The sequence below is a fragment of the Sinocyclocheilus grahami genome, unplaced genomic scaffold (assembly GCF_001515645.1).
Source record: "Sinocyclocheilus grahami isolate Dianchi unplaced genomic scaffold, SAMN03320097.WGS_v1.1 scaffold24.1, whole genome shotgun sequence".
NCBI lineage: Eukaryota > Metazoa > Chordata > Actinopteri > Cypriniformes > Cyprinidae > Sinocyclocheilus > Sinocyclocheilus grahami.
Window position 1 is genome coordinate 1,476,398 of NW_015505203.1, and position 12,881 is coordinate 1,489,278.

Sequence of the window (12,881 nt, forward strand, 5' to 3'; positions counted from 1 at the left end):
GCGGGGGGGGGGGGGGGTTGCACAGCCACAGCTGTTGAAAATATCCAAGCATTCTTTGTAAACAAATGGTTTACATGCATTTTTCACCACAATTTAGAGGATCACAGGTCTGGCAATGTTTTGTCATGCATTGGACAAGTTACTTTGAAACCCCTAAACATTTTCAACTCAAAATTAAGTTACAATGGGATGTAAGACCAACTTTGTTAATTTTAGTTCCATCTGAGTCCATTTAAATTCCAACTTTCAGACTTTAACGTAGCACAAGAGATGCCGAGTGTATCCAGCCACTGTTTGTTGTTGATAAATCTTGTATCTAAACCATTGTATCTTCTTGCTGCTGGCTGAGGTCACAATGAGCCATCATGGGATTTTAATTCGAGCACATGTTGCACACCTGGGGGTAGTATTGTGTCTGGTCTTGGGCACCAGGTCCTTATGTTTGCTGTTTGAGATAAATGTCTACTGAGACCACTGGGGGGTTCCAAATAATGTCCTCAGGGTGCAAAGATGGAAGATAGGATCAGAGAGCAGAACACGCAAACATGCAGGTTGTGCTTTGCCTCCAAATCAGATGGAAAAACTGTCAGTGTGAGTGGCAGCGGCTGGAGCCATGTGCCCCAGAAGGCTCATGCAAACACAGATAAACAATGAAATCCAACGCTGAGGGAGCCTCTGTATATCATATTTATGATGACATCCAAATAAAGTCGTCACAAGTGAGTGAAGCAGGTGGCCACAGATGCAGGGTTATGCATTGGACCAAGCATGTGTTTCAGTTTAAGCGGTTAACAAGTCCAGCCAGTGAATACGAGGTTATCAGATTGGCCATGATTCAACCCCCAGAAAACCAGGGGTTAACACTTACTGAGAACTAACCAGCCAGCTACAAAACCTCACTCATCTCTGGTGCTTCACTTAAAATCAAATTGCACAATATCAACAAAAAAAAAGCCAACACTGCTAAATCTGTCTTTTATGTTTCATCTCAGAATCATTAAAAGGCAATCTTCATCTTGAATGCATTTTGATCCTGCTGGCGATTCATTGAGAAACAATGATCAAGTGACATGCAAATGTCAAAAGCCTGGAAGTGATAAAAGGGACAATATCTCTGCTAAAGTGCCAAATGTTAAAGCACATTAAATTAAACACAGCAGAGCTCAGAAAAGACATTTTACCAACTACACAGCCAAACCAGACTCAACGTACATTACAAGTTATCAAGATGTTTTGAGCACCAGCATAAACAACTGTAAACTCCTTCTAAGACACGCTGAAAAGGCACAAATCAAATTAATTTCTTCCCCTATGTCAGACAAAAAATACCAGCCTCCCCCTCCCTCCTCCCCACTGACTGAGGGGGCAGAGTCTGGGAATGTGATCTCTGGGGGTCTTGTCCCCCCAAAACATCTTCATTTAAGAAAAATAAATCAACACTTTTTGGTCAAATGCCATTGGAGAGGAAATGGGGGGTGGAAGAAGAAGAAATAAAACATGCCTCCCCTTACCCCCCTGTGAGGAAAAAACACTAGTTGGAAAAGATAGTTGTTAGTGATAGGTGGGTTAAATTATGTATTTTTTAAAATTAACTTAACTATTTTAATATTTTGAGATATTAAAGTTGCTTTTTCAGTTATTTGCATTACGATGCATTTGAAGTGTGCATTTTAACTCATTATTACTAATTATTCTGTTGAAAAAAAATGCATTGAACAGGAGTAATTTCCTATCTGCCTCATACAAGGGTTTTATCTAAATTACTGCACAGTAGAACCACAATCCCAGTAGGTTTTACACACTAAAGATGAAGTTAATGAGCTGATGACACAAAGCAGCAAGCAAGAGTCATGGTGTGCACAGAGGGATCCCGGAGACATCTCTAAAATGGATAATTGGTACAGCCTTATTTTCATAATCCCACATCCTTTTTCTAACCAAAAAGCAGCTGCAGTTTTAGCACTAAAATGAAATGCCAACCTATGATAAAAACAATAATAAACTCAGCTTTTGAATGCAGATGCAATTTCTAGAGCGCAAGATGGGCAATGTAAGTGCAATTTAATTAACTAAATGACAAGTGATGCAAATAAAACATACAAAATGTATAAATATACACTTATTTCACACAAAAATCACTGTAAAACAAAAATTATTTTAGATAGCTGTCAGTAGATTTTGGATATGATGTTAGTAGGAATGACCACTTTGACCAAAACTCATGAAAGCAAATGACTAACGAATACTTTGTGCAGAAGTCCAGGTCACTTCAGCTATGTCCAGTAAGTGTGCTGTAGAAATTTGCCTCTTATGAAAACATTGATTATTCCTTCATTTCTTTTGGTTTTTATGGATCTTGAAAGTCAATGATTCACAGATCTCATGAGATTCATAATCAGCCATTAGGGAAAATAGTAATTTAGCAAGAGCTTTAAGGTTGCCGTTGTTTATATCCATGGCTATTTCCTCACCACTAAGTTTTTACAAAGTTCCCAAACATCCATGAGGGCACCGTTACAATCCATCCAAGCATAAACAGTGCGTTTAAACTGTCAACACAATGTAATCAAGTGTTTGGATATAATCAATAAGACACACACGAGCATATAGTAAGAGTTTGTAACTCTTTGTAAACTCCGGTCTTACTTTAGTAATGATGAGCGGCTCGCCGTGCTCCAGTCCTCCTTTCAGAGTGAATCCCCACGGAGCGCCTCCGTTCAGTTGCACATGGATGTGCTGGAAAGACACCAGCTGCTCAACGGTCTCCATCATGACTTCTGTGCTTTCAGCTCGACCCAATCACGACCCAACTTCATCACGACAACCGGAGACTCCGGGCATGAGAGGACAGGCCCGGTGGGTTGGCTGTTGATGGGCTTTCCATGCACTGTTAGCGGAGGAAGTGCTTGAGAATAAAGAGTGGATTTGAGTGGCAGATGGAACGGCCAATTAGAACATCGCGTCGCTCTAACTGACCAATGAAATCGTACCAGGGGCAGGATTTTTATCGACCGCTGCAATGTCCATTGTATGACTGCCTGGGAAAACTCAGGAAAGTTGGCCATTATCAACTCTTGGGTCATAACTTTCAAACTACAACGGCGGTAATTTACATGAAAGCTGGACAGAAACCTTTAAATTGTTTTTCAAGTGAACTGCAATGTTACCCAATCGTGAGATTTTTACAGACATCAGCTCAAAAGACAATTAAATGAACAAGCAACTCTCATTACTTTACTCTTCCATTATTTTGTGACTCAAGTATTTCAACTCTGTTATGTGAAATTATCACTTTTTCTGTTAAATCGGTTTTTTAAAAAAGGATCATTATTTTCTCTTTTTAACTAGTGAAGTGGGAAAAACAAAACTAGTGCAGCAAATGCAATAATGTAAGCTGTAGGAAAAACATCAATAAGATAGCTTGTATATTTTAAATTAATATACATTCAACTTAAATAGAGGGTAATTACAATATAAAGTGTAGCCTAACCGTTCTGATATACCGGAGCCCTTTTTTTTTTTAAACGCAAATGTGACATAGTCAAAAATATGTAAATATATATATTTTTTAAAGTCACCAAAAAGTCTATTAAATCTTAGACATAAGCAGGAGACGTAGGAGTAGAAAAGGCCACTTGGGGGAGCTGTTGTTTCATGTGTTGTAGAAGTGTGACACGCTGTGATGTCAAGCTGTATTTTAACCATTTAGTAAAAGCTCAGCCTGCAGCAAGCATATGTGATCAAAGCTTCAGGATGAGCACTTTTCTTTACAAATCATTTCCACATTGATGAGCAGTTATTTCCTTATCCATTCAGCTATGGGATGAACAGAAGTCCAGTGATGTCCAATTTGTCATGTTGTTAGGACATCTTCATTCAGCTTAAGCTGGAAACCAAATGATCAGAGACTGCAAAAGCGTGTCTAAATCAATTACCTGTCAAACGCATGAGTGTGGAGAGAGTATGTATAGTAACACACACTCACACACTACGCTTGATCAGCCAATTATCTGAGGAGTGTGACTGAAGAGTCATAAAAATCCTAATATTAAACAAAAAATATGCAACTGATGTACTGTACAATTCACAGAACATTCAAAAAGTTTTCTATTTAAGATTAATACATGCAATATATACATACATACATAGAGAGAGAGAGAGAGAGCTGTACATTTTATTTTTTGAAGTTGTAAAAAATGCAACAAAGATTATTGGAGTACTGAAATACAAACCCAATTCCAAAAAAGTTGGGACACTGTACAAATTGTGAGTAAAAAAAGGAATGAAATAATTTACAAATCTCATAAACGTATATTTTATTCACAATAGAATATATAAGGCTTTGTTTCAAAAATTCAAGTTTTGGTTTTTTTTCAGATTGATTTTAAAAGGGGAAAATACAAAGCTAAAAATATGACATTATAAAGCTGCTAATACTTTTTTTTTTTTTTTTTTGTGAAAATTAACATTTCAGGTCAGACCATATAACGCACAGGCCCACAGGGAGCAACCTTTCTGACGTTGACATTATGAGGTGCTGCAGTTTACAGCAAATAGCTTTTCTCAACATGCTCTCCATCGTCATTTTAGCAGTGGTACAGTCCTACAGAACATGCAGGGTACAAATCTGAACACGTACTAGAACAGAACACTGATCACCACATTAACAGTCTCTTAGAGACTCACCATGTTACAGTGAACAAGGTATAGACCCCTATAAGTAAGCAGTCATTTACCAGGCACTTTAATCCAGAGTGACTTTCAGCATATTTATTACAGGGAAAATCCCCCTGGAGTAATCTGGGGTTAAATGCCTTACTCAAAGGCACAGTGGTGATAGCTCATGGCTCTCTTTCTATGTGCGGATGAAGCCAGCAACTTTCCAATTATAGCAATAAGACATTACAATTAAGAACCATAACATGTTCTCTTATTACCCTTCTTGTCTTTATCAGTCTCTTAGCATTCTGCATTCTAATCAACATAAGCGTGCCCACTTTAAGGCATCTCTCATACACATGAATGAACAGCCATATGAGCCAGCTGAACGCACATGCAAGCACAAGGGCCCTCACGTCGATGAATACACTTGAGCACACATGTAGTGTATACTTTTATGCATGACAGCACCCACACATCAGCTCAGCTGTATTCCAGTCATCTAAATGCTGCTCATTTTGACATTGATGTCTCAGAATTAGTTGGCGTAGGAACAATATCTATATGTCTATATTTCTTAGAGTGTTTTGGTGCACCATCACTGTTTATTTTCATTCTTTTTCCTTTCATTGTCACCTTAAACATAGGTCTGGATTTCTCCAGTGACCCTTTTCTGTTTCTTGGGCATTTACTGTAAAAGAGCAATGGGGTCAAAATCTGCCTGTCACCATGGCAATAAACCTCTCCATTCATGCGGGCAGCTTGTCATCTCCATAGTAATGATCTGACCCTGACAGATTACTGTGCCTTAAATTCACACATGCACAGGCAGTTATATGGCCACATACTTCTAATAAGCTAAGCCAGGGGAAATTTCTCTGCATCGCTCTTATCTCTGCTCACACACATTCCTATCGCTTACTGGCAATATTTTACCCCCATTTTCTATGGGTGACATGATTTGAATTCAATACATTTTGTTGGTTAAAACGCAATTTGTTGTACGACATGCTGTTTTATAAATCAAAGAAAAGGACAGTGGATGTTGCTTAACATAGTGCAAACTGTTTTATATGTGAGATGGGTTTGTTTAAGACATTCAATGGCATAAAACAGATATACACACTATTTAATGCAATAGCAAATGGTACTCATAAAGCATACCTATATGCTTATATTTATATAAACATTTATCAAATATATACACATATCTGTTTAAAATTTTAAGGTCAGTAAGGTTATATATATATATATATATTTTTTTTTTTTTTTTTTTGAAAGAAGTTTAAAAATGTTGGTCCCCATTTACTTCCACAGTATAGAAACAAAATTCTATGGAAGTCAATGCGGACCAAAAACAGATTGGTTACACATTCTTCAAAATATCTTCTTTTGTGTTCAGCAGAAGAAATTCCTACAGGTTTGAAACAACATAGTGAACTATCTCCATAATGTCTTTTTAAAAAATGGCACTGACCCCAAACTTTTGAACGCTAGTAACAGCATGTTATTTATGGATATGATGATTAGAATATGTAAAGCTAAAGGACAAACAAAATCAGTCTGTATGCATAATATAGTCATAGTCAGCAGCATAACAGATATTATCAAATAATTCAAGTACTCACATAATACACAGAATACAAAATAAACATGATTAAAGAACCTATTTGTCTGGTTGTCTTCGTAAGATTGTGGCCATATTAAGAATATGAATATTGCTTTCAGTACAGTGTGTGTGTGTGTGTGTGTGTGTGTGGTCCTGGTAGTCCCTACATTATGGGGACCAAATGTCCCCACAATGATGGTATAAAGTTTGACCTTGGGGACATTTTTTGTACCCATGAGGAAACAAGCTATATATCTGTACAAGCTATATATACATTACGCCTATGGGATGTCCCTATAAATGTGTGTGTGTGTGTGTGTGTGTGTGTAAGCTGTGTAAAAGTGCGGTAAGAGAGTAAATTAGTATGCATTAGAAAGCCAATAGATAGATGAGATCAGTCAACGATTAGTGTTATGTCATTTCTCACTATAGTCGTTATACGGGGGGGGGGGGTATAAATGCAGAAAGACATTAACAATTTTATTTCAACATCTCAATTTAGCATCCACATGAACAAAAATACAAAGCGTCTCTTGCTGAAAGTCACTCCCCCTCCTGTCACAGCCGAGCTTGTAAGCGAGTGTCGCGCTGCACAACACACCCTGCGCGAGGAAGCGAGAAACCGTGCTGAGGTTGGTAAGCACAGGCAGATCTCATTCTGTTAGTATCTTGACAACGATGATAAACTTTAACTCAAAGTAGGAAAATAATACTATACAGTTTGTTTTTCGTGATCCAGTTCAATTTATCAGGCTGTAATCGACACATCGTATTTTCCTTCAAATCTTCCCCAAACTAGCCATAACTAACACTCCCATAAACGTGATAGTGTTCATCTGTCGACTGTCGGATATTATTGGATATTCGGTTGATGTGAAGAAAATGCAGCGGTTAATACAATAGCATAATAAGAATCATGAATCAAAGTCTATAATTTTTTAACGAAGCTTTTATTTACATTTCTAAGATACGTAGCCACGTTAGCTTGTTTGCTACTAGCTAGCCAGAAACTACAATCCACGACAAGAGCAAGCGTACTCCTCAGAAATATTTGAACACATTGGGGGTTTTCCGCAGTTGGTATGTCTAATGTGTCATGCGTTTGGTGGTCTGTACAAACACAGAGCAAATCACAAGCTTCTCTGAAAGCAGGGAATTGCATCACTGGAAGTAAATGGGCAGTTGTCAACTTCCGTCTTAAACCGCCTTTTGCGAATTATTTGTAATTGTTGTGCTTGAAGCTTTTGTGACTAATATTAATTTAGAGACTACATTATATATATGTAATTCTATGTAATGTTAGAATCCATTTCTAGCACGTAGCACCATTAAAAATTAACCAGTGAAGGCAATTTTTTTTTTAAATGATGACACAGTTGACTAGTTACAAGACCTAAGCTTTTCAGTTTCACAAATTGTAACCCCAAATCGCATAAACTGTCTTAAAACATTATTCTAGATATATTGTGGTATAGATAATCATCCCAAGTAATTCTGACAGACCATATCAGAGAGATAATGTGCCGTTTGTCCCTTTGCCTGTGGGTTTTGCATTGCACTTTATACATGAATAATGTGAGCATGCATGCAGAATAGCCTTTATGAGATTTACTGAGCATCACTGTCATGTTAAAGCAAATATGGCTTAGGATTGTTTATAAGAACTCACTAGAAACATTAAAATGCTTACTAGTGTTAAAATTAAAGGGATAGTTAACCCAAAAATTACCCCAAATCTGTCATCATTGACTCGCAGTCATGTCATTCCAACCCTGTATGACTGACTTTCTGTAATACATAGAAAAATATATTTTGCGTAATGTTTTTTTCCCCCATACAATGGAAGTCAATGGTAACCAAAAATGTTACCATTCGTCTTTCGTGTTCCACAGATGAACAAGTCATACAGGTTTGGAACCACATGAGAGTGAGTAAATGATGAAATTATTTTCACTTTTGAGTGAACTATCACGTTAAACTCGTCATATTCTGCCATGTTATAGTGCTTATGATAATCTTGATTGACTGTCCTTATTTTTTTTTTTGACCGTTTTTGAACGATTGATGTCGCCAAACATAGTTCTGAAGGATGAACCGGGGCCGGGGAGTGAGAAAAAGAATGGCACCAGAAAAATCAGATGCCTTTGAAACATGTAACGAGGAAATACGTGTGGAGATTCACCAGCTCTTCAACAAGGTCAGAAGTTATGCCCCCCCTGCTGGAGGAGAATGGACGTTGCCTGACCCAAGTGTGGTGCTCTGTGATCCTCATGCGAGTCACCCACGTTTGCAGGCTCTGAAACAATCACTAAATGAAGTGAAGAATCAACTCAGCGATAAAGACCTCTCAGTATGGCACCAGCATACTTGTTTCACCAACCGAGCAGGCAGTGTTACAGCCCACCTTCGCTCCACAACCAACGCAGAGCTGTGCACCCAGGCTTGGGCCAAGTTCTATGAGATCCTAGGGACTTTTAAACTTCTGCCTGACAATGCGTTGAAGAGTGGGGAGTTGAACTCCATACACCTGTGTGAAGCCCCTGGTGCCTTCATATCAGCTCTAAATCACTTCCTCAAGACGAGTGGCTTGCATTGTGACTGGAGCTGGATTGCGAACACTCTAAATCCATACTATGAAGCCAACGGACGTGGTTGCACTATTACAGATGACAGACTCATCGCACACACTCTGCCTTGGTGGTTCTTTGGATCTGACAACACAGGTGACATAATGCTTCAGAAGCATCTGCTGGAACTGCCGAGATTTGTGAGCAACATGCACAGTGTTGATTTGGTTACAGCAGATGGAAGCTTTGACTGTCAGGGGGACCCAGGGGAACAGGAGAGATTAGTTGCCCCGCTTCAATATTGCGAAGCCGTTTGTGCTCTTCTGCTGTTAGGAACCGGAGGCTCATTTGTCCTGAAGATGTTCACACTATTTGAACACTCATCTGTCTGTTTGCTGTATCTCCTTGCATGCTGTTTCCGTTCCGTGAACGTCTTCAAGCCAGGCACCAGCAAGTCTGGAAATTCAGAACTGTATATAGTGTGCTTGGACTATCAGGCCAAAGAACAAATTCGGCCATTGCTCTCAAAGTTAATCCGTAATTACGGACCAGACTTGGCATCCACAGCGACGCTCTTTCCCCGTCGCTGCATTCCAGACTCGTTTCTAAGTCAGCATGAAGAGATATGCACTTTTTTCCATGCATTGCAAGTTAACACAATCCAGGAGAACCTCAAGCTTTTTATATGCATGAGCGCAGAACAGCGCAGGCGATTGGAGCAGCTCAGGGAATATGCTGCAGAGTTTTATACGAAACGTTTCAATGTTCACTACCTCCCTCGGAAAAGCTGGGTTTGCCGTGGTGGCGTGGCCAGATGGGTAAAACTCTGTGAAAGGAAGCAAATGGGCTCTTTCAATCAGCGCAAGGAGATGGAACTTCAGGGATGGAAGCAGCGCCTTGCTCAGGGAAATTATGGGGCGTTCATAGAGAGGCACTGTGGAGGGACAGAAGGGTGTGAGAATGTACTTAGTGGCCCACCGGATGAGTGTGATTTGGGAGCCTGGTTTGCCCTTGAGGGAGCTGCCCTGCCGAAAGTCTGCAGTTCCACCTTCTGTGACCAAGAAATGCTAGACTTCCTGAATGAAGCTCTGGAAGAGAACCTGAGGGTCAAAGCGGCGAATCATTCTGATGGAGCTTTGCCAGTATGCAGCTCCTGCAGCATCGACTCCCCTGTAGGCATCTTATCTGAGATTTGCAGCCGTCCTGATGTGACATCTTGTTTGGTGCTGGCAAGCCAGTCTTGGTGTGACGGCACACTTGTAGGCGTTAAACTGCAGCCAGAGTTTTTGCAAGGACCATCCTGTTGTGAGGTACAGGATTCAACATTGCACGATGGACAACCAGACTATCAGTTTGAGCTTCTCAACACTGTGCTTTTTGCTCTGCAGAAACAGCATCAGGGATCAACCCTGGTGATTCCCTTAAGTTCTGTCTTAACACGCTTCACCTCCGGCCTGGTTTTCACACTCCACCTGTGCTTCCGTTACATCACATTCCGCTGCTCGTCTGGTTGGCCTCCTGCTGCTCTTGTGTGTGTAGGTTTCTCTCCGCCATCAGCACTACCCCGGCTGCTGGACTTTCTCCGGGACGTTTTGGAGAAGATTAAAAAAGTTAAGCTTGAGCTGGGGAGGCAGATTCTGCAGTTTGTACCTTTAGAAGAACTTCTGAGAGGGGAATTACCTCGCTTCCTTTCTTCCTTCAATACTGCTGTTGTTCGACAGCAGCTACACATGCTGAAGCAGGTTGAATAGAGCACATACTGTATGCCTATATTTTCTAGAAGAACTTTTCAGTTAGACTACATTTGAGTATAATAATGCCTCGGTTTACTTCAATTGAATCCGTAGCCTCAGCTTGTGCCAGTGCCACAGAGGATATATTGGAACACAGAATTCTTTTGTTTTATATATTTATACTGGGGAGAATAACTTTCTTTAATCTTGAATGTGCTTCATATGACTGCATATGACAGTATGTGCAGTTCAAAATGTTTATTTTAGTATTTATGTTAACACTTGAAATGATATGTGTTGCCTTGATCAATTTGTCTGTCCTGGCTCATTTATTAAATCCTTTTCTTTAATGCATATATGGAGTGTTTTCATGAAAATATCCAGTTGTTACCATAAATAACTAACAGAAACTGTTATCAGAGTTTGAGGTATAATGGGACTATATGCACATAATGTCTAGTTATATTTATATATGGAATACATCATATATACATTTGACAACTGTGTGCAATTGTATTCATTATGACTTTGTTAAAAAAAACATAAAATCAGTTATTAATCTTTTGTATTGTATAGCGTTGTTTTCCAATTCCAAAAAAAAAGTGTGTTTATGATTTAATGGAGTTACAGTATAGCTGAAATCTGTAATGCAAATCTATTTTCTTCTTTTGCTTTCTCAACAATTATAGTTTGTTGCATGTTTTCTGAAAAAAAAAAAAATTTTAGTGAATAAAATGTTTTGTAAAGAAACCATGAAAAATACAAATATTTATGGCAAATATAAAAATGCATTGGAAAACATAAAAACTGATTCTGGTTCTGATTCTGGAGAACTGTTTCGTTTGCAGTGGGGCTAGTGAAAATGTTGGCAGGTACAATAAAAAATCATTACTGCCCCAAATAGTTTACAAGTAAAAGACCAAAATGTCAATATTGGTTTAGAATTTAGGACCTTTATCTAGAGATTTTTAAAATTGATTGATTGATTGACATTGGTAGAAGTACATAAAAATGCATCACAATGGTGGTTATACATAAAAGACAAGTGGTAAAAATAATTTACCCGCAGGGTCAAAAAAATGTATGCAGTTTACTAGTTTGCCAATGTTGATTGGTGTTCTCTTTAGGCCTGTCGCAATAATTAATATATCGACTTATCGCACAATATATGTACATGACCTCAATCATTTTTGGTGACGCAATATATCGCCCATTATATTTACTTAAATTAATGTCACCATGTTTTTTACATTCCACTTGCGCTTGTGTCTTTTGCAGCTTCTCGTACATAACGTGGTGTAGTCATGAGGAGCTAGTTCAAATAAAAAAAAAGCTTCTACAAACAAAGTTTCATCTGCAGATATGGTCTTGTTTAGGGATCTGTGCCTTTGTGCATATGGACATCTGACTGCTGAGTAGTGATTGTGTTTTTCAGCAATAGTGTGCACCCTTAATTTACAGAGAAAAGAAGGTCAGGGGAAAATCTGTAGATGGAAAAATCTCCATAATTTTTTTTCTTATTATAATTGCACTTTTTGTTAGAAAATGTTTATTTGCTATTTATTCAGGTTTTTTAAAGTATCTAATATTTTGATACTTAATTTCCATGATCTAAATATTCTTAGGAATTAAAAGTTTGTTGTCATTTGGAAGTGTGTAGGCCTTCTTGATTTATTATGCTGTTACATAATGATTATATATTCAGTGGCATAAAATGGTCTTTAAAATGACAATAATATCGCTTATTGCAATTATTTCTGGGGTAATATATCGCACAACAAAAACTTGTTATCATGACAGGCCTAGTTCTCTTGTAGAACATTAAAAAATAACTAATAATCTGGCCAACAAAGTTTTGTTTGGTATGCATTTGCTCCTTTTCCTTAATAAATATTGTGACTGTTTCAGTGTTCACTCTAAGCAAAAAAGGTTTTGACAAATAATAGTTAAGTCTGAGCCAAGGGCTACGAGTTATCTGAATTATAATTTTTTTATGTTGGCAGATGTGATTCCAACTGAGTGATCCAACAAAAGAGAACAACCTACAGGTGCATCTCAATAAATTAGAATGTCGTGGAAAAGTTCATTTATTTCAGTAATTCAACTCAAATTGTGAAACTCGTGTATTAAATAAATTCAATGCACACAGACTGAAGTAGTTTAAGTCTTTGGTTCTTTTAATTGTGATGATTTTGGCTCACATTTAACAAAAACCCACCAATTCATTATCTCAACAAATTAGAATATGGTGACATGCCAATCAGCTAATCAACTCAAAACACCTGCAAAGGTTTCCTGAGCCTTTAAAATGGT

General features: G+C 38.3%; 1 protein-coding gene and 1 pseudogene across 1 annotated transcript in view; one reads left to right on the forward strand and one right to left on the reverse strand.

Moving 5' to 3' along the window:
- shroom4 (shroom family member 4) overlaps positions 1-2,860 on the reverse strand; it is a 68,609-nt gene extending 65,749 nt beyond the window's left edge. The window contains exon 1 of the mRNA XM_016246868.1: positions 2,647-2,860. Within this exon, the coding sequence (XP_016102354.1) occupies positions 2,647-2,772 (126 nt within the window). The 5' untranslated portion in view covers positions 2,773-2,860. The remainder of the gene's footprint in view (positions 1-2,646) is intronic.
- A 3,971-nt stretch (positions 2,861-6,831) lies between these two features.
- LOC107562270 (cap-specific mRNA (nucleoside-2'-O-)-methyltransferase 2-like) lies at positions 6,832-10,734 on the forward strand (annotated as a pseudogene).
- The last annotated feature ends 2,147 nt before the right edge of the window (positions 10,735-12,881 follow it).